Below are 23,168 nucleotides of genomic sequence, written 5' to 3'. Positions count from 1 at the left end.
TGAAAAATACATCCGTAACATATCCATAAATCTCTCTGACAAACAAAATCCACCTATGAGCAGCTCAGCAGCTCACTAATTAACACGTTAGAGCTCATTTGTTTAATCTGTACAAAAAATAAAACATGTAAAGTGACACATCGCTGTGATGTTGCCACGGCAACCAGCAGAGACTTCACTTTATTGGTCCTGGTGGAGGACTACTTTGCTAAATTACCTTTATTCAAACCATGACAAGCTGTTTAAATTAAGGCAAACCCCAAAGCAGGGAAGTAAATCTGGATCAGATCCTGTGAAGTAACTCTAACATGCTGCTGACTATCAGACAGTTTTATGTGTTTACCAGGCGTTTGTTCCTTTTGGTGAATCCTTTGAACCGAGGGTGCTTTCAGCGATGAAGTGATGGGCTATTTCTCTGTGTTCAGTACTGGAATTAGTCTGCTTGAGGAGCTTTTGTACATTGATCTCTGGAGACAGAAGAAACTGCAAATGATGCTTACTTTGTATCATTCATGAAGCTGTTGTGAATGATAATGTAATCATTGCTTTGCTTTATACACAGACTTGCTTTGCTTTATATACAGAAATGATCTCTGACGATGAGCTCACAGAGTGTAATTCCCTCTGTACAAACCTACATAATGAGGTGTAGAACGGTTATGTTAATAGTGATGAACAGATTTCCCCTCAAACCCTTTGTTACTTTGTTGGTAGCAGTTTAGCAGAGTGACAGATGAGCAAATGTTTTGGTGAAAGAACAATCTTTGAGCCACAATTACAAATTAGATTCAGGGAGTCCCAGTGCAACTGTAAATACAGCAGAGCATATGGATTGATTGTTATGTTTAACATGGGGATCCTGTACTGTTAGTTACTGCACTCTCAAGGGTGCAAACAGTGTTTTTCTTTCTTGGCAAGATGCTTCTTATGCATCATATAAGTCATTTTTATTACAAAGTCTAAGGTGCAGAGCAAGCAACAATCTTTGACGTATAAGTCAGACATCGAGGTCATACGTCAGAGCTTTTACAACAGTAAGGAAAGCACCTCTAAAGTGAAACTACATCTGCCTAAAAATACTGAAGATGAACCATATTTATATATCAATACATTTCATTCCACTCTGGTTTAAGTTCCCCCTCAGCAACCTGTGTGCTTTGATTTTTGCTAAGTGGTTTCCCATTGTGGATGCTGAAATTCAAGGCTGCGATGTGTCTGCAGGGATCACCCTAGCACAAGCTGAAGGTCAGAATTTAAACTCTCTACACCTACCATGACGCGTGAAAATACTAAAATACTGTGTCCGCCAACACACGCTGTTCTAATAAAAGGTGTGTCCCTGCCATTTTTACCTCCTAAAGGCCTAAAAAAATACTATTGGAGGTGGAATTATGCTTCTTAAGTTCTCAAACCATGTGCAGCCTGCAGCAAGAGGGTCACAAGTTGTCGCAACTTTGCCTTAAAAGGTCACAAATTTCTAAATCACTGCTCTGGTTTTCATTAATTAATGTAAGGAAAATTAGGGGAATGACATGATATAATGCCAGCGCAAACCTCTTGGGTATGAAAGGAGCATCCTTGAAAGGTTCACTCGTTCACAAGCAAGGATGGGGCACATTTTAAGAATAATGTTTCTCAGTGCAATGTAGGGATTTCACCATCCACAATCCATATCATTAAATGATAGAGAATCCAGAGTTGTGTGCAAGAGCCAGGACAGTGTAGCTTCAGAGTGAAAGAGTGCATGTACTAGACTGACCCGTGACTGTTGAGCAACAATGTCGTATATCAAGCAATAACAGGAAAGAATTTCACTTTCATAACATCAACAATTTGTGTCCTCAAAGTGTCGCCCAAACGCTTACTGAGTGTTGTTAAAAGAAAAGGTGATGTAACACAGGGCTAAATATGCTCCTGTCTCAACCTTTGAGAACGAGTTGATGCCAGAAATTCAGAATGAGTTTTCATCAGCTTGAACATTAGATATCATAGCTGGGGTGGCAGTAGCTCAGTCCTTAGGGATTTGGCTTGGGAACCAGAGGGTGGCTGGTTCATGTCCAGCAAAGTATGGTGGGTGGAATGGTAGCTTAAGAGGTGCCAGTTCACCTCTTAGGCACTGCCAAAGTGTCATATTTGCATGTCTATGAGCCCTTTGTGTGTGTCATCATTCATCGAAGTATCTATTCTATGAATAAAATTGAACTGAATATTAATTTAATATGTTGGTTGTCTCCATTCATTTATTACTGCTGTGGTCATCATACCACTTCCAAAAGTGTTCACAGATTTTTAGATTTGTAGACTTACTGTAAAAAATTAAACACAAGTAGAATAAGTAAAACATTTAATTTCATGAGTCAGAAGCTTATTGCAGCTGTAAGCTTCATATTTTAGAAGGTAATGAAGCATAAATAGTTTTGACTCCACTAAATATACCATACAATACCAACAAACACTATTTATGTCTTGCTTTAATACTAAGAAGGCTGAAAATGAAACCAGCAAGGAAGCATGTACAGTACAAGCCCAGGTAACTCAAAGGATTGATTACAACAGATGCTAATGAAAACAAATCAGTTGTCCCCACGACTTGTGAGGCGAGCCGGCCTGGGACTGAGTCCTGAGGGTAAAAAGACAAACCTCCTTTCTTCACATATCAGAGAGGAAAGTAAACTGAATTTACATAACTGTCAGAGTGTAGAAAAGCATGTTTGATGGTGCAAATATCATCCCGTCTTTGCTGATATTCCAAAAAGCTCATATGTGCATCAGTAAATCAACTTGCTTGGAATGAACTAAATTTGCCCCGCTTGTCAGAGAGTGGGTTTAGTTGTGTCCTTCTTCTTCTTGTGTTCTCTGGGAGGAAAAGGATTTTCTCTGTTTTGGACGTGTTCTGAGTTCATTTCATCCGTTGAATGATAACAGGTTTACACCAACGGAAATAACACCCAGGGGAAATTAGGGGGCTGTGGTGGCTATCAGAGAGAAATTGAACGCATGCAAGATTATTCTGATCCACTTCCTGCTGAAATGATGAGTGCCTTGAGTGGGGATCGCTGCCAATCAAAGACATGTACATCAAAGCGCCACGCTCCCGTCTAATTGGCTGGTGAAAAGAGGAGAGGTATGCACGATTTCCATCACACTCACAGATGGACATCCTGTCCGGCCGTAGCACTGCCTGCACACCACCAATTACCTACCTGTGTATTGTCAGTGGGACTCCCAGTGATGAAACACATGGGTCTGCCTTCTACTTGTAATGTTGCTGAGTTGCCATAATTGATCTCCCTGGGTTTACTAGTGACGACTCGACAACACTTTTAATGAGGCATGGGGAGACGGGTTTGACTCATACCTCCAAAATAGTTGTTTCAATCCAATTACTCCACAGTTCACTACTGTGACATTTTTTGATGCTGCATAGTGAGAAATTTCCCCTCCACACAATTCACGATTGAAGCCACCGTGGCAGCACTCACTCCACGCTTTTGTCCTGCATCGGTGCAGCAGGTGTTGCTTTGGACAGAGAGCTCAGGCTTCACACTATAAGCGAATCAAACAAGCCTCCACAAGTTCAGTCGCTTCCTACAGAGCTGCGTGAACAGGTGGACAGAGACTCGGCATGATCTTTTCTGCCGTTGCTTGTGAATTGAAAAGTTGTTTGTCCAAACGAGAACCTTGGACTTATTTTGAGCCTCTTTAAGCCACCTGACTGACTGATCACGTTGAGCACATGATGGGACTGAGACAGCTGAGTGAGTCAAAGTGTCTTTACCTTGATTTGATTTTTATTGGAAAAACTCGGGCAGTGGTCTCACTTTTTCTAAAGCCTTTTCAGAATGACATAATCGGATAAAAGACACTGCCTGTAGCTGAACTTTCAATGGTCTTTAACTGTCATCACATTTCTTCAACTTTGTCATTTCCCTTGTTCTGTGAGCAGCAGTTCACTTGGTAGGATCCTTGTCATTTAAAGCTTTCTGGTTCCCTATATCTACTGGAATAAACATCTCAAAGGGAAACTCTGCTTGTACACATCAGTACTAGTTTACCAGTCATAAAGAGTATGACTCAGCCTGTGAAAGTAGTTGTTTAATGTCTTCTTTGGCTCTGACAGAGTTTTGTCAAGTATAAGAAAATAACTCTTGATTATGTTTACAAGGGTTCTCTCTGGTTAGACTTGAATATGTATGCCTGTGTTAACACCGCGAAGAGCTTTACAGATTTACCAGCAGAAGGGGAGCAAAAAAAGGAACTACACTGATTACTCTGCTATGATGAGTCTGTCTGTGCTACGCAAATCACAATAACACACTATGCATTAGTCCTTTTGTGTAGTGATGGACTGTACAATGTATCCATGTCCTGGAGGCTCACAAAATGCACACCCTGGAAAGAAACCTCTCCTTTGAGGACAATAAAAAAAAATCCATCAATATATGTATTGAGCTGCATTGTGGGAAATGCAGGATGCACAATATCAGCGCTTGACTCACACTGGGAGTCATTCAATACCAGTTCATGAGTTATACTTCTTTCAATGCTAATTTTATTATTTTGGTACCGAATGACAAGATATTTTTTGATACTCGTTAGTGTTGGTGCTATAAAAGTATGGAAGTTACCCAACCCTAGGTGTGTGTGGGCTTCAACTGTGTTCATGGTAATGAAGGAACATGTCACCCAGTGCCACAGTGTGGCTCACTGATGTGTTTTTGAATAACAGTGGAGGTCTACAGCACAGAGGGATACGTGAGATCAGAATTTGGCCACACAGACAACACCTGTTGGTCTTATTCATGGGGTTTGTTGGCAATGTTCAAAATCCAGGATATCACCAATCTTGACTTTAACATTATGCAAGCCATTTTTCCAAAGTTAGCAATAAGGCAGTAGGGTCAAGGTAGATTGTTAGACATTATGTTAATAATGCTTTGCAACCAGCAAGTTTTGGAAACCTTAGTGGTGTCATAAAGATGTTTAGGTTGTTTCTATGAGATGATGTAGAGATGAGAAGATGGAGGTGCTTCATTGCAATATACTATGACCCCATAAGTGACAAGCATTTAATCAAGCATGTATACAGAAGAAACTGTTTTCCCATTGGTGCACTTGAGAAGTTGGAGTAATGGGCATGATTAATACTCTTAACCATCAAGACAACACCAGATGTTGATTCAGTTTTGATGTACTCACCTGTAGTGGCTTCCATTGGTACGGTCATCTCCCAGACACTGATAACGAGCACCATTACAAGTAGAGCCCCTTTATTTCCGATTTGTGTGTATCGCTCACTCATCCTGAGGAAAAAGAAAGAGTAGGCATCGTCACATCACTAGTTTTAACCTAATTTAGCCATAACATAACCAGCCTTAACATAATGAATGCCATCTTTTAAAGGCTGCGGAATGCAATCAATTCAACTATCCCCCACTTAGCCCTCCAATTCCAAGTGTGTCGTAGGATCTACGGTGGCCTTTATGTTCTAGAAGAGGTCATTGTTACAACAGCACAGGTAGCCTGTTGAGGATACTGAGCTTCCTATACAGTAGATATATATATACTGTATATATTGTATTTAGTTAGATACGTAGCAAAACTATAGGTCATAGTTTTTGTTACTTGTTCTGCATTGTATTGGTGTATTTGTTGACTCGAGCTAGCTGTTCTGCATGCTAATAAAAGCTAAGATTATTGACATAATGGGATAACGCTATTGTTTCTTCATGTTTTTTTAGTGCTGCTGCAATTTTGAAGGTGTTTATATATTACTGAACACATAGTTATACATATTATATTCCATTTCTGCTAATAGATCACCCTTAAAGTTACACACTGAACCATTATCGTCTCTATCAGCCTCCACTCTGCCATTTTGCAGATGGTTTGTATTTGATGGCCTTTTGGCACACAACAGGAAGAGGGTGCTGTTCCACTAGTTCAGAGTTTAACTTCACAGTAGCTTAGCTTGTCTCAATGCATATTTGCTTTTATTGAGAGGAGATGCGGGCTCTTATCCTCCTTCTTCCTTTTCAAAACAAACTACAGCTGTGAATGTGCCCCAGATCACCATCTCCAAATCCTCCCCTTCTTCCCCTGCTCCTCCTCCCGTCTCCTCCAACAGAAGGCTCTTACATCGGGAGCATGAACAGAAGGTGAAGACCCTTCGCCGCCCCAACAGGCTTCAATAAGCCTCTCTAGGCGGCTACAGCAGAGTGGAGGAGAGCGAGCAGGCCGCAATGGCTAATCCAACCCTCCACGGTACTTTCTTCCTCTGCATCCCTCCCTAATGAAGTGTGGTGGAGCTGAAGCCACACTGCACAAACCATCTGGCATAGCGTGTTATCACTGACAGACAACAATCAAATTTCAAACATGGATGCAGTAGCGGTACGGTAATTACTGGAAGAGGCATAGTATCGTATGGCGTGAGCGTACAGTGTTACAAGCTGCGTTTACGCCTTATTTACCACCTCCCGCCTCTTATCTGCCTGCCTCATTGACATATAGATTGGCTAAACCTCGTTGGGGTTCTCAAATTATTCATGTAATTAAGTTTATTTTGGCAATGCGAACATGACCCTTTGTCTCGATTTTTTTTTTTTTAGACCTCCCAGTGTGGCACAGGAAATAGATTCAAGTGATGTGTCAAAACAAGACAGGACTCACATCTTTGGCGTGTCGTGTCCTCTAAAATTCGAAATAAGACGTCCATTATCAAGACATGCACGTGCTGACAACATAAACACAAGGGAAACAATTTCTCATATGGACTCACTTCCTGTCTACATTTATTCATATGAAAACACATTGCAAGTTATTGGTCCTGCTGTCTTTCAACTTTTCTGAAATTATGTGAGAAAACACCAGGTGAAGAAAGACACACACTGATTTTTGCTGTCTTTGATATCTGAAGTGTGAAATTTACTTGTGTTTTTAATGTCAATGTTTATTGAGAATTGACTTCAAATTCAATTTGTTACTGACTTTAAAGAAAAGCTTGACATTTAGGGAAATCCTCTCAGCCTGTTCTCTGGCATCCTCACAGTAACCGTAGTGACTCATGTTCAGCGAGGAGAAAAACTGGGATTGGACTGATATCGATCATTCTGAATGCAACTAAGTACCTGTCCTTTTGAAGTACTGCACTTATGTACAAAACTTACTTAATACAGAGTATTTAAGTTTTATGCTATATATATACATACATATATATATATATACACACACACACACACACACACACACACACATATATATATATATATATCTATATATATATATATATAGTTCTACTCCACAGCACTTAAGAGGGACAACTCCTTACTGTACTGCATTTATTTGACAGCTGTAGCTATTACTTTTCTGATCTTTCATATAAAATCAGCTTATAATGGCTGAGCGAATAGTTAATTTACCTTATAAAATATGATGTATTATTATGGTTAAATGACTCAATTATATATATATAGTATACATATGTGTGTGTGTGTGTGTGTGTGTGTGTGTATATGGTTTAAATTGACATAAGACATCAGTATTCGCAATCAAATAATGTAAGATGACATTATTTTTTTGAAGATTTATGTTAGTTATTTAGCTTAGATGTTTATAGTTAGAGAAGTGACATAATTTAATTAATGATAACTATTTGTATTCTGTTCTTTTAGTTAGAAGAGAAACTATATTTTATAGTACACCTTGCCTTTAAAAATAAGTGATGGTTAAGATTAACACAGCGGGGCGGTCGGTAGCGTAGTGGGTTAAGCGGCCGCCCCATGTGTAGAGGCTACAGTCCTCACCCCAGCTGTCCCGGTTCGGATCCCGCATCCGATGGTCAATTACTGCGTGTCATTCTCCCTCTCTCTGCCCCCTGCTTCCTGTCTATCTTCAGCTGTCCTATCATAAACGGCCCAAAAAAATATCTAAAAAAAAAAAGATTAGCAGAGCAATGTGATGTATCACACATTTTGTCAGTGTTCAGTTGTCCTACGGCTGAGACAGACATTAAAGTATGAAAGTTACACAGAAGAAGATGTCCCTGTGCGTTTGCTTGACCCACAACTCAAAACAAATTTAATTTAGTAAAAGTCAAGTTTATAGTTAATGAGTTAATGAGTTAATAATTAAGAGTATCCAGTGTTACAATATAATGGTTAATAAAAGCCTCCTAGAGAATTTTCTACATTTAGATACTTGTAATATATTTTTCAAACAGTAGTTGGCAGTACGTTAAGGAAAATTTGACATCCTCAACCCTAACCCTGAACACTGATGTCCCACAGGGCTGTGTACTGGGCCCTCTCCTCTACTCCCTCTTCACACCTGCAACCACACACCTGTAAATGGTTCCAACACCGTTGTCAAGTTTGCAGATGACACAACAATGATGAGTCAGACTACAGGGAGGAGTGACACAGTGCGCCAATAACAATCTGATAGCAAAGGGACACTCTCACACCCATCACCCACAGTACAGAGGTCGAGTGTGTCACCAACTTCAAGTTTCTGGGTGTCCACATCTCTGGGGACCTTTCTTTGGCCCTGGTCAAGAAGGCTCACCTGCATCTTTTCTTTTTGAGGAGACTCAAGAAGGTCCATCTGTCCCCTCAGATACTGGTGAACTTTTACCGCTGCAGCACCAAGAGCATTTTTACTAAGTACATCACAGTCTGATATGAAAACTGCTTTATCTCGGACCAGAAAGCACTGCAGAGGGTGGTGAAAAAACTGCCCAACACATCAACGGGTCTCCACTCCACCACTGAGGCGATACAGAGCAGGCAGTGTTTGCAGAGGGTGCACAACATTTTTAGGGACACCTCTCACCTGTAGCACCTCCCAGAGTGGAGAGGGCAAAAAAGGTGTGTGCCCTCCTCCCTCTGGGAGGTGCTACAGGACTCTCCATTCCAGAACCAGCAGGTTCAGGAACAGCTTTTTTCCCATTAGCTGTCACCTTGGTAAACCCTGCACCGTGGTGATAAGCCTCCCCAATGACTGAGCTTTTCTTTCCTCCTCTACCTCACCCTCATCTTCCATGGACTGAACTCTTTTTTTAGTCCTCTGACCCACTCACCACCCCACGTCCACACTACTGCGAATCAGCTTATCCAGGCAATGTATGAAACTAAGCTACCGTTAGCTAAAGAAGCTACAAAGTAAAGCTGTCAGCTGTATCATCTAGTGTCATCAGTCTGACATCAAAACCTTGTTGGATTATCAAGGCAGAATGTTTGCTGGCCATGCTGAAAAAACCTGAACATCGTGCCATTTAGACACTTATCCACAGGAGGAAAGAAAAAGACATTGAACAACTAAATGGACCCAAATGATTTTTCATGGTTTTATGGCGGATTCTTCCATCTCCAAAACGATATAAACTTCTGTAGAGGCCAAGATTGCCAGCCTCATGACACTTCAATTGGAGGTAGCTGAAGAGATGTGGAAAGTGTGTGATAGCAACGCAATGGCGAGGTCTATGTATTTGCTCAAATGGACCTCAAATTGTACACCTAGGTACTTGTACTAGAGCAGTGGGTGCTAATGTTCACCTTCATGGCGACAGATTTATAGCCACTGTTAGTCGAAGAATTGGAGGCTGGGTTGAAATGGTGGCCAGTGTGTGTGTGTGTGTGTGTGAGAAAAAGGGTCATTGGTGACAGAGTGCAGGGCAGAGCACTACAGCATCATTTGTTGGGTGCTGTCTAAGGGTGCAATTCTATAAATGACATCTCATTGTCCCTGAATGTGCTGTGTTGTCATTGGTGTGGTGGTGTGCTTGGCAGAGCGAGTCGCTAAAGATTTGTTACAGTTTGAGGCCATTTTACATCTTGACCTTGAAGTGGAGGTCTTTTGTGAAATACGGAAATGATGCTGTATTATTCCAAACTACCCGCTGTTTGAGTCATCATCACATTTTCACAGTTTTTTCACAGTTTTTGAGCCGGTAAAGAGACAGATATTTTCCTAATAGGAGTTGGCAAAGCTCAGAGAATAAATATTGGACTTTACTTCATCAGGTGACTGAAAACATGACACCAAATGAATCCTAATTTTGTTTAATTAGATAATTATTTGCTAACATGATAAGTACAACGACCTAATACACTGATAATATGTCAGTGTTAAAAATAAGAATTCAGTTAATACCACTTTAATTAATGCAGGAATTAATTTAATCCAGCCAGAAGCAATAGATTCCTTGTCTCGGGGTCCATCTAAATCCAGCTAAATGCTTTGATACACACTGTATCTCCAGCATGTAACACCCCCTGACATCACATCACACAACCATGTGTGGTAAACAAACAAACAAGATATATGGTGCAAATAGGACAACTCTGGAGCCATGATAGCAGTTTTGCACCGCTTCCGGTTTTTATGCTAAGCTAGGCTAACCATGTTCTGACTCCAGCTCTGGTTTTAATGTTCGGACAAGATATTATTGATCTCCTAACATTTTGCCCAGTATTCTTTCTCTCCTGTACTGACTGTGAAAATTAACAATACATTATTTTGCTCTTAACAACTCATTAGCATGCTAGTTGACATGCACTTCCACACTTAAACATAAAGGACACTATATAGCAGTGCTAGCAGCAGCACTAGTGCACTATTTTGGCATTAGGTAAAAAGGAAAGTGATGTACTGTATCCTTTTGTGCTCTCAGGGTATACTGGGGGCATATGCTAATAGCTAACTGCAGCTTCATTCAGAATATTTTCACCAATTTCAAATAAAAAAAATTCACAAATGTCAAATGAAATGTGTATTTTCTGTATTATTTACACTTTTGTTGCCCCCTGAACTATTGAGTAGACAGTAGGTCCTTTTACAGGTCAGTATTTTGGTCTGGGACTAAAAGCATCAACATCATGTTAAAAAAATTACGTTTTTTAGTACAACTGCTGTCAGGTAGCTAACGGTTAGCTCAGGTCATCGCGTTAGCTGAGCTCAGACTCAGGCTGTTTCGGAGGAGAGACAAAAATGATGACTTACTTTGACAGTAACTTACATCCTGAACAAAAATTACCTTACTTAGCAGTGACTGTGCACAGACATACCACAGGAGGCTTTTTAAAGCTACGTTAAAAAAGAAAGCAGTGTATATTTCCCAAAATGTTAAGTATGATCAGCTCAAGCACGGAATTTTATTAAGCAAGAATAATAAAGAACAATGCAGAAAATTCTCCTGGTAATTATTACTTTCAAGTACTAAAGTATTGTTACAGGTTTTATTCATTCAGTTTATACATGTTTGAATAGTGGAGTTCCTAATGCCACTGTGGACTTTTTATTGCAGTTTTTAACAAAGATTCAAATGAGTGTTTTGGGAAGAAACCAACTTTGACTGTCTGACTGTCTTTGACTGTCAGTGGTTGGGAGTTTTTTGGACAACATTTCATGTATAATGTATACCTTTTCACACAATAGGCCCCTGAAGTACAACACATAATGTATGCAAATGATTGCCATAAGCATGAAACATGAACTGCACAATACATTTTGGAGTAGATAAAAATACTAAAAACTAAGGCTTAAATGAAATGTGTAATTATCCTATGATTGTCTGTATTGCTTTCATTCGTTTCTCCTCTTGCCAGCAGAGACACAACGTCTTCCAGTCTACAGTATATTGTGCCCTACAGTCGAAGACACTTTCAAATGCAAATGAACACCTTTATTGAGGAATAATGCATATTCTTTTCACTGGTGTCACCTGAGTAGTTCTCCTGGATTTGTGTGCTCAAATTTATCCAGAGATTGGACTTTTATCCTTTTGTTATGAGTTGGCTCTGTTGTGCGGCGTATAAGCCCACGGTGTAGATCATCGGATTTCTTTTCAAGAGTACAAAGTGAATTTGTTTAAAACTGAATGAAGCAAGAAATCCCCATCTCGGACCAAAACTCTGATCGTCTCAGTCATTTCGTCCTGCCCTCCCACTCCCTTCCCTCGCTGTGAAACAAATTGGATGGCAGCAGACCAATGAGTCTGCTTTAAAAAGACACGCTCACTTGAGGCTTGACCTTGGTGAGCGGACACACTTCCCGAGGAACCACAACGCTTCTGAAAAACTTCTACACACACAAAGATGCAAACATCTTCCTGTAACAACCACACCAAATTCCCACCTCAATTAAATCAAAAGAAATAGTTGCTGTTATATAGTGCAGTACTGCTGCCAACCTTATCCCTGATGTACTGCAGCAGTAATATCCCTGCACTACACACACCCTTCCAATAATTCAACATAAATTATGAACAAAGCAAATTAGGCTCGTGATTTTCCATTAATAATTAAAATTCCTTCTTTGACTGTGTTTTCTATCAGAGTACAGTTACAGTCTAAATTAAATGAACATTATTAGGCAGCTCCTGTTTTCACTGAAGGTTGTTTTAACTGCTGAAGAAGAAAAAAAGAATGAATGGAAAAGTTTTGACAGGGCAAAGTGCAGCACTGCCCAGAGTCTACTTTCATTTTATTGCTGTCGATGGAGAAATAATAACATTTGGTTTACTGTTGCCTAGAGACACAGTGAACAACCCCCGAGCTTGACACTTTGCCCAGTATTCTTTTTCTCCTGTACTGACAGTAAGACTGAACAATACATCAGAAAGTTTCAGGTTATATTCTCTTCTCCTATGCTCCCTTCTTCCGCTCCCAGCGGCCATATTGAGGCTCTTTTGCTCTTAACAGCTCATTAGCATGCTAGTTAACATTTCTAGCGCCTATCAACCGGTCCCACTTCCACACTTAAACATAAAGGACACTATATAGCAGTGCTAGCAGCAGCACTAGTGCACTATTTTGGCATTAGGTAAAAAGAAAAGTGATGTACTGTATCCTTTTGTGCTCTCAGGGTATACTGGGGGCATATGCTAATAGCTAACTGCAGCTTCATTCAGAATATTTTCACCAATTTCAAATTAAAACATTTCACAAATGTCAAGTTAATGTGTATTTTCTGTATTATTTATACTTTTGTTGCCCCCTTAACTATTGAATAGACAGTAGGTCCTTTTACAGTTCAGTATTTTGGTCTGGGACTAAAAGCATCAACATCATGTTAAAAAAAAGTTTTTGTATAGTTTTTTAGTACAGTTGTTATAATATTTTGTGTACTTCATTTAGCCATGATTTGATTGAATGTAGCTAAACGCACTAATATTTGGAATGAGTCATTATTAAGTCAAAGTTAGCATTAGCATGTAAACATTGGGTCATTTGTCCTGCTGCTAAATTAGCCTTTTGGTCAAATGGCTAACGGTTAGCTCAGGTTATCGCGTTAGCTGACCTTTCTTAAGCTCAGACTCAGGTTGTTTCGGATCCTGAACAAAAATGACCTTACTTAGCAGTGACTGTGCACAGACATACCACAGAAAGCTTTTAAAGCTCACTGTCTGTTTCTAACCTGGTTGTCAGATATAATTAACTAAGAGTGATTTCCACTCTGAGTTTCGATGACAGAGACAGACTTGCCTGGTGGCAGATTTCTTATGTGTCTACAAATTCTGTGTTTTGTATGCATTGGCAGGTGAGAGCTTCACAAAGATTTAGACTGTATGTTTGACGAGAGCTGTAGCCAAAAATCTGGCACAAACAGAGAATACATAAAAAGATATTTCTTTACCTACTGTAATAGCTTTTTAAAGATTTTTTTTAGAGAAAATTCAACGTGAGACGAGGACTAATGTCAAACATGTACTGTTTGTAAAACATCAATAGGGAAAGATGAGTTGGTGTCTTCTTATACAGTCGTGCTTTATAATAGTGTTCAGATGAAAGAGGAAAGTTGAATATAAAGGTGTATTTGATTTGCCAGAACAGTGTTACTTTAGTGGAATCAAGCACTGCAAGCAGATCCTGTTTCTGACCTCTTTTCTTATTGTTGTCCCATTTGTGTCACTTACATTCCTTCTTTGATGGGCTTACACAAAGCCAGAATACTTTTCATTAGTGACCAAAGGACTCTATCGTCCTTGGCCTATTAATAGTGAATGTTGTTTGCGAAGGAGGAAAAAAAACTGAGGAATTCATCCTTCACCTGCTTTCTGCAGGCTGAGGGAAAGTTTTAAGGTGATTGTACTGTAACTACAATGCAGACACTTTCTACAGCATGCAAACACTTTATATTTCGAAAGGTAATTGTCATTTTAGAACTACAGGTGATTGTTGGCCAAACTGCTGTGTATAGGACACAATGTAAGTTGTCATGTAAATGTCTTGCATGAATGCCTGGACTAACCACAACCTCATATAAATGACTTTATGATTCAGAGACACTGTGCAGTAAAATAGGCAAATCAAACATCATCTTTTCAGTGTGTGGTGGGTGGATGTGCATGGTGATATAAGTTAAGCAATTACTGGAGAGTTCAGCTTTCTGTGGACAGAGAGCTCAGTGTGTTGTTTCAGACAAATTGTTTTCTTCAAAATAACCCTTTTGGTCCATGTCTGGTGTTTGTCGAGGGCAAAAGAAAGGACAAATATGAAGTTAAAGATCCCTTCTGGATATGTTGTCACCTACGTTGCTGAAAATCTTTCAGTTTATGTAGACTGGAAGCTTTATTTCTTCATTACTTGCTTGCTTGGCTTCCAAACTACAAATCCAGCTTGTATGTACAAGCGTTTCACTTAGATTTAAGGTGAGCACAGAGAAACGTTCCATCTTTTAATCCCTCAACAGATTAAAGTCAAATCAGTCCTCTAGTATTAGACTCTGCACATCCATTACTCTACACAGTGAAGGTCAAACAGACACTTTCAATTTCAATTTTCAACCAACTGAATACCCTTCACCGCTTCCAAGCATGAAAGATAACCTGTGGTGATTGCAAGTGGCAACCTCCATGTCTGGGAAATGAAGTTGATGTAGAAGTTCATTACTCCAGCAGCCACTTGAGGCTGGCTACAGAACATGTCAGTCTCCATAAGTCCCCATGTTCAAATGTCCAACTTCACAGCAGAAATAAACATGTTTACAGCCTGGTCTCTATAGTTCATAACAACTGTACTGAGAGGGAATTTTTATAGAACTCACCTGTTCAAATGATAGTAAGGCTTAAAGTTATGTATATAATTAACAGCATGGCCAGTTTGATTGATAGGTGGCTACCATTACAGCTGGCCAATTAGAGCGCCCAGGCGTCATTTGGCCCACTTCAGGTCTGCAGATGATCCACATCTTTGCCGATTTTTAGATTAGCCTGGAGGCGGAAGAAGCAGCACATCCGGCTTCAGAGCGGAGCTTCGGTGGGTGACGTCACTGACCCTCTGTCCATTCTTTATACTGTCGTTGGGTGATCATGGTTGTGGAGAATTCTATTCATCAATGGTCAGTTGATTTAGTATTAAACCTTGATCAAGGAGAATGGAGGATTTGTCAATATACTTGTCATGACATGATGCCGCCTCAGTACTGAAGAAGCTGTCCTCTCTGGCTGGTCTATATGCCCCCAGTATAGTGACACAGCTACTCTATGTCCATAAATGTTCATGCTCAATGCATCTATAGTGTAAGATATCTGATTCTGTGGAAGAGGAGTCGCTCCCTCTGTAGATATGAAAGGTTCATTCTGAGGTAACGAAAAAAGGATTATTACATTCAGGCGATTATACACGAATAAAAACGTACTCGTGAATATTATATTCCATTTCTTAAAATAGATCCTCCCAAATCTTACACACTGGTCCTTTAAGGCTTCTGAGACTGATGCATAAAAATCTTGCCTGTAAAGCAGCTTTAGTAGTAAACCATAATGTGTTTCACTTTTGTGGCAGTAATCATTTTAAAACTGTAAGATTCAATTTTCACTTTCCCTCAGTTGTAGGAGGATGCACCCCAGAAATGCTCAAGGCAAGTGTGTAATCCACAGTATCGCAGAGATTGCAGGGCGGGCAGAGGGAGTGTTAGTAAACCATAAAAAGCTGGACTTTTCCTCTGTGTTTCTGCAGCTGGATTCGATACAGGGATTACCCCATCCTCCCCTTCCCCTCCATGTCTATCTCACTCTTTACTTGGACCGTGACAGAGACTGTCACCTCGGACGGCTGCAGGGAGCCGATTGCTCCGTCGCAGAGCAAACATCGCTCATTCGCCAAAACACAGATGTTCCCTTCTGACAGTTGAGGAGTGAAGCTCTCAACCCTGTCACGCCAAACAAGGGAGTTTGCCCACTCTTTGTCACGCGCTCCGTGAAGCATCTGCCACAAATCCTGCTCAGTTCACTTCATAAACACGACAAGACAGCTGTCAGGGCCGTGTTGAAGTTGATGTATGAACTTAGGACTATAAAAGGAATTCTGCTTTAGCACATTGTCCTGACAACTTGCTAATCAAATCATCATACACCAGCCTGCAGCGGGTTCGAGCTACTCCACTGTGTGTCACAATCCAAATTCTGACATAAGAGACTGTAAGTGTCGCTGGCTCCTCAGGCCTTCACGCTCACTTCTGATTTCCTGCTCATATCTGATTATTTTTGGATGACTGTTCGTATCAATTCTAGGATGTAATCCATATCACAAAGCAGGCGCCTGACAGCTCTGTGAAATAACCACATGCAATAAATATGTCTTTTTCTAACAGATTCCAGCCCACAAATCTTTCCGTATCTGTGCCAATCACCAATCAGGCTGCAGATCTTGCAGTTTCTTTTTGAAAGCAGCGTCTGATGAAGTTTGGACCGCTGCTGAAATTCTAATTTTTTGGAATCTGCGTTTGATTCAAGCAAACAAAAATCATCTGATTCCATGTGGTTCTGATCAAAACGGCAAAAAATGACACCGCACAGCGTTTTTTACTGTTCACACTGATTATAAAACCTAATCTGTGAGTCACATTGTGAGAGAAAAAAAACTGATTGGGCCACTTCCAGCTGCGGCATGAATGGAGCCCGAGTGAGGAAGGCCTTGATTTCAAATTTCACCAAAGAAGAAGACTCGGCAGAGCAAATATCAGCGCTGTTACCCGACACTGATGCTGAGTGCCCTTTCAGAGAGTTAACCACCAAAGCGACCTTCCGTAACGACACGTCGAGATGCTATCTGAGAGGCCGCGCTCATGAAAACCGCAACAGCCAAATGGTCTCAACCTTAGTTTTCCTTTGATCAAAGTGTCTATGCATCACCGTCTCATGATCCTGTGTGCTATTTCAGACTAACCCCACCTTCAGATATGGCCTGGCACCATCAGCTCGAAGCAGCTTTCATGCAGATCACAGTGTACCTCTCTGAACCAGAGTCTGCTTTCCTTTTATAGTTAAGGTCTCATAACACAACCAGCCTATTGTTTGCCTCGCTGTAATTGCTCTCTTAGCTGAGGCTTTATGAATTATCAATGAGTACAGTCTAAACATTTTGGTAAAAATAAGCAGGTGTGGGTCACGTTAGAGAGCAGAAAAATTCAGTGGTTGCACTGATGTGTCGGGCTGGTATCAATCATTCTACTCCACTACAGCTCAGAAAACATGTACTCACTGCGATGCATTTATGACAGCTATGGTCACTTTTCATAGAAAAATAATAACATCATGCAAAACGTCTCTCTTAGTTAAGCTTCTAAAATACAATGAAATGTTTTCTAAAAAGTTCAAATTGGCTCCATCTTGGGCAAATTAATCAGCTGCTTATACAATTCTGCATCAATATTAACAATCCAATAATGTAATTATATATTATATATATATTATAATATATATATATATTATATATATTATATATATATTTGACATTTTGGAAAAGAAACACTGAGAAACACTGTAAAAACACAATGTGCTGCTTTGACTCTCTGGTTTATGTATAAATTAAAAATATATATAACCTTTTAATTTGGGAACAATTTTCTTCATGTTGTTTTTAACTGTATGAACTTAGCCAGGTCCTCCAGGAGAGCAGACTTTATGTTTAGCTAAGCTAACAGCTTCATAGGCACCTGAAGAGTGCCATCAGTCATCAAGCTGTTTTCCAAAATGTGAAATAATGACTCAGATTCTTAGAACAGCAATTTTACTTGTACCTGAGTATTTGAACTAGGTGGCATCGATACTGGAGTGAAGGGTGTGAATACATCTTCCATCACTGAATTCAAATGTTTATTTCTTTGAAGATTACCAAGGCCAGTGACATCAGTGAATAGTAAAAGAAAATAAAGATAAAGAAAAAAAGATAAAGGCATATGATCGACTGTCAATCTATTTAAGAGGCTCTAAACTCCACTTTTGTATTCTGCAAGGAGTTTTAAAACGTTCTGTTTAATACTGATGCCTCGATACGACGTGCATAAACAAACCAGATCAGCAAGATGATTGTTTTTTACTATGTTCTTATTCTTAACGCCTGCCACCGGATCGGCTTCAGTCGATGTTTTGATGATGGGCACACCATGGGGCCAATCGCATGCGAGGACAGACTGGGATCATACCATTATGTGCAAAAACTGTACAAGCAACAGCATCTGGCTGCATTTTAATGATGGAGACTGCAAGTGAGTGCACAATTTGTGAAATGAAAATATTCATCAGAGCAGGGTCAACAAAAAAAAAATGCATAAAAATAAGCATTTTATGAAAGCACCGAATGAAAATGTGCTTACTAGCACACAAACCATTCATAATTGCTAAATTAGGCTAATATAGAAGGCTATGAATGAGAGGGAGCCAAGAGCTGGATGTAAAGTCTGAAAACATGTCAGTGTCATGTACAAATAAAAAGTTAAACTGGCAGTGAAAATCCATTGTCTTTGTGGATTTTAACTTTTCAAACAATATTCTATAATCAAAAAAGAAAAATACAACCAATGATTATTTTCATTTGTCTCTGATTCAGTGAAAAATCTTAATGTCTCAACATAATAATAGCACATGACAAATTATAAAAGAGGCATCGAGACAAAAAAGTCATTTAACTGCTCCGAGCACAGCATTCATAAAAGTGTCCAATTTCATAACCCAAACAGTTTCCTGAAGGACGTACACTGTCAAAACTGCATCAAGGTCCAAAGTAGGTTTAAATCACCAAGTGTCATTTTTTTTGTCAGCTCTTTTCAAAAATTTATCAATGTCACATTGTGGTGTCAGTGTGTCCTCTTGGCTTCAGAGGCCATCCTGTAACAGGAAGGACACGGGTTTGATCCCTGTGACAGCCCGGTGTCCTTGTTGCGAGGTGCTGAATCCTTCTGTCGCTGTGGATGAGTGTGTCAGCTCAATGACTGCAGAACAACATGGAGGATAATAAATAAATGATGTATGAAAAATTATATTTATCCCTGACAGCCAGTCAGGTGTGTGGGAGTCAGCAGGAAGCGCTCAGTCTGATTTAATTTCAGTTTTGTGGGTCACAATTTCATGCTATTGCAGTTTCTAATGCGCTGGGATGTTTGATTAGATTAAATTCAATTGGCTGCAGTGTTTATTGTCTTCCTGCCATCTCGCTAACACCTCAGAGACGATGATTATTACTGCATTTGTGGCAGTTACTGGAGTTGGGATAAAAAGAGGGGAATAACAGGACCTGGCAACCTGGGTTTCAGCTTTATTTGCCGTCCCTCGGCTCCACTGTCAGTTACGTGATAAGCCGGGGCTGAACCACAGGCTTTTTGATTTTACATGTATCAGAATATTAAATGCTTTTTTTTTTCTTTCGTCCCAGTTTGATAACAGTAGAGGAATTGCATTCTGTATCAGAGAACAGATTACATTAAATGTGGTGCAAGTTAGCTTTTTAGAAACTATTTTCGAGGTGCACTGTTTTTTTACGGTAAAAAACTGGCAGCTGTGATTGCCAGAATTTTGCCGTAATAAATAAGGTGTTACGGTAAAAGGATATTAGTATTGTTTATTGTTTATTCGCTCGCATATTTTTTCCTATCCAACACTGTTTTGCCATATAACTGACATGAAAATGCCTATGAATAAATAAAAGCTTTGCCATGAAATATAACTGTGTTTTACTGTACACTTAACAGTCTCAGATATAAAAAAAACTTACTTACTTATAAAATACCCCTTAATTGCTGTATAAATAAAGTTTTTGAAATATGACTGTGTTTTCCTGTATACAATAAAACACAGTCATACTTCATGTCGTATTTTACTGTCATGCCTTTATACCGTAAAATCTACAGTGTATGTTATGTTTATTAGATTAAAGAACAAAGGTCTTCGGTCACCATTTAAATCAGAATCAGAATCAGAAATACTTTAATAATTCCAGGGGGAAATTATTTAACATGAGGTTTCTGCTTTGGATTAGCTTTTTTAAATCAGCACTAAACATTCATCTCTCTATTTAAAATTCATGAGCACATTTTTAATTATAATGCATTTGTAAGCATATACACTTATATACGTATATGTTTTTATATTTCTGCACAGTGTTTTTCAAGACAAGACAGCCTTGAAATTATGCCTCCAGCATATCCGATTGTGTTTGCTCTTTCCTGATCCGCAAAGCACTCACAGGCAGCCCCTCCAAGAAAAATTGCAACTACTACTTTATTTATTTGTAGTTGTTTGAATCATTTATAGATTAAAAATGTTAGAAGATACAACTCTTACATACCTCAGTGCAAAAGATCCTAAAACCTCTTAGGGAAAAATTTAAACCATTTAAAACCATTTTTTAACCATTTTGACACTAATTAACGGTTAGAATGGGTTTGTATCTTAATTAAAATAATTAATAATTTAATTGAAATTAATTAATAAAATGATGTTCAGACAAGTAATATTACAGGAGAGGGTATGATTTAACGTCATTATTGGCACGACAGCTGAAGTGCCAATAATAAGTTAAAGCATACCCTTGAATGTAATTTATGATTAGACAACAATTACCAACTTAAATAAAATATATCATCAAAATGTTTCATATTTGGAGGCAAGTTGTTTTACTCGCTGTTTCTGTTCTGATCTCAGTTTCTATGGAGATACACGGGGTGTGACTAATACCTGGAAAGTAAGTAGCCCGAGCCTTAGAAACAACCTGCAACAGACGATTTCTGTCTCAGCAAACTAACGTTAAAGCTTTCTAGAGATCGTGGACTTTCAAAAATAAATACTGCACCAATAACACTAAACTGCTTTGCTAGCTTGATATAGTAGTGACAAAGATATCTGCTGAGAAAGATCATTTTTCCTTGAAAAGGCTACAAAGTCTGTGAACTTCACGTGCATTTCTAAGCTAATACAGCTGATGGAGGATGATTTTTATCTTATGACATATTCTGCTTTAATTTGTGGTCACTAAACTCTGAACACAAACAAGGTATTAACAAGGCGTGATATATATATATATATATTAGGGCTGTCAATCGATTAAAAAAAATTAACTAATTAATCGCAAAAATTTCTGTAATTAATCGTGATTAATCTATCAATAAATATATCAATAAATTAAATGCATTTTTCTGAGACTGAAGCTTATAATGAATATTTATTTATGTAAAATGATCAAATTAATGTAGAATAAACACAGAGAAAGTATATTTAAATTCATTCATGTTATTGGCTTAAGGTGCACATATGCACAGTGCAAACAGAAAAAAGCCAGAATGAGGAAATATACTGACGAGTGCCACACTCCTGTAGTGTAGACTGGGTGTTTTGCTTTGAGGTGATATGTTAAAGTCCTGTTACTTCTGTGGAATTTGCAAACTGTGCAAATTGCCTTGTTTTTGTCCAACGAACCGTCGGGCAACTTTTTAAAATGAAATGTTCCCCCTAAAAGTCCGTCCTTATCCATCTTTCCGCCATAGACTCTCCTTTAGTTAGGATAGATCATAGACATAGATTACACAGACTCCCTTTAGTTAGGATAGATCATAGACATATATACATAGACTCTCCTTTAGTTAGGATAGATCATAGACATATACATAGACGCCGCATTGAGCAGGTTGGTCCGTTGCTGCGATACGTTAACACGTCCGCCATATTGGATGTGGCAGATCTGCCCGTAAACTAAAACAAGCAGGGCCGGTTTTAGCTGTGGGCAATGTGGGCGACCGCCCAGGGCGCAGTCTCCGTGAGGGCTTTAAGTTAATGCCTCTTATACACCCATTCACACACACACTAATATATCTGGGAAACAAAGCTCTACTTTGCCACATCCAAAATGGCGGCCGCCACCGGAAGTAAACAAAACCGCGTTAATTGCGTTAATTTTTTTTAACGCGTTAATTCTTTAAAATTAATCGACAAAATTAACGTGTTAATTTTGACAGCACTAATATATATATATATAAAACATTCCCTCTGCACATAAACACAACACCACGACTTAAGGCTTAAGGCTTAGGGTTCACACTCTGTTGTTGAAGTGTCATAATGTTGTGGCATGTCTTTTTAAGTAGACAGGACTTTTTTTTTTTTTAAAGATCATTTTTTTGGCCTTTTATGCCTTTAATGATAGGACAGCTGAAGATAGACAGGAAGCAGGGGGCAGAGAGAGGGGGAGTGACACACAGTAAATGGCCGTCCGATGCAGTGCCAGCTGCAGCGAGGACTATAGCCTCTACACACGGGGCGGCCGCTTAACCCACTATGCTACCGACCACCCCAGTAGACAGGACATTTTTAAATTTCTCTTTAGAATTGTTTGACAGTCTTAATTGTCCCCGTGACCCTGCAAAGAATAAGAGGTTATAAATAATGGATGGATGGAGTTTAATTGTATTTTCCTTGGCAGTTGACAGCAGTCTTACACACACCTTAAAACACCTGTGTTTATTCATAACATCAAAGATTTCTGTCTTAACAATTTTACAAAATAAATGTTATTTATGGCTAAATCAGCATCAGGCAAAGTTGCAATACAGAAAAATATTCTCAAGTATTATTCATCAGGACAAACAGCTGATCTGCTTCATGTATTCTGATTCGTGCCATAACCATGGCAGATCGCTGTGTTCATGTCAGTCCATCAGTCATAGCAACGAGCTGATTGAGGGGAGTAAAAGAAAAAAGATGCTGAGGGCCTTTAATGTTGGTTTGAATCCAAGACAATATCTCCAAAATGTCCGATTGTGTCTCTGTGGCAAAGAGTTTCGGAGAAAATGTACTTTTGTTGGAACAAACAAGAACCTGATGAGATTAGTTGTGTTTAGGGGAGCTTTCCACCGCGCTTTATGTCGTTTAAACACAATCGAATTACAGCAAAACCTTG

General features: G+C 39.3%; 1 protein-coding gene across 2 annotated transcripts in view; it reads right to left on the bottom strand.

The window, feature by feature from the left end:
* Positions 1-23,168, bottom strand: part of tafa2 (TAFA chemokine like family member 2) — an 84,581-nt gene that overhangs the window by 21,844 nt on the left and 39,569 nt on the right. For both annotated transcript variants that reach the window (XM_019267363.2, XM_010737884.3), the window contains exon 2: positions 5,200-5,303. In XM_019267363.2, the coding sequence (XP_019122908.1) occupies positions 5,200-5,302 (103 nt within the window). In that variant the 5' untranslated portion in view covers position 5,303. The remainder of the gene's footprint in view (positions 1-5,199; positions 5,304-23,168) is intronic.

Source organism: Larimichthys crocea, chromosome XII (assembly GCF_000972845.2).
Source record: "Larimichthys crocea isolate SSNF chromosome XII, L_crocea_2.0, whole genome shotgun sequence".
Taxonomy (NCBI): domain Eukaryota; kingdom Metazoa; phylum Chordata; class Actinopteri; family Sciaenidae; genus Larimichthys; species Larimichthys crocea.
Note: the sequence above shows the minus strand (reverse complement) of the source record. Positions and strands in the feature narration are given on the sequence as shown.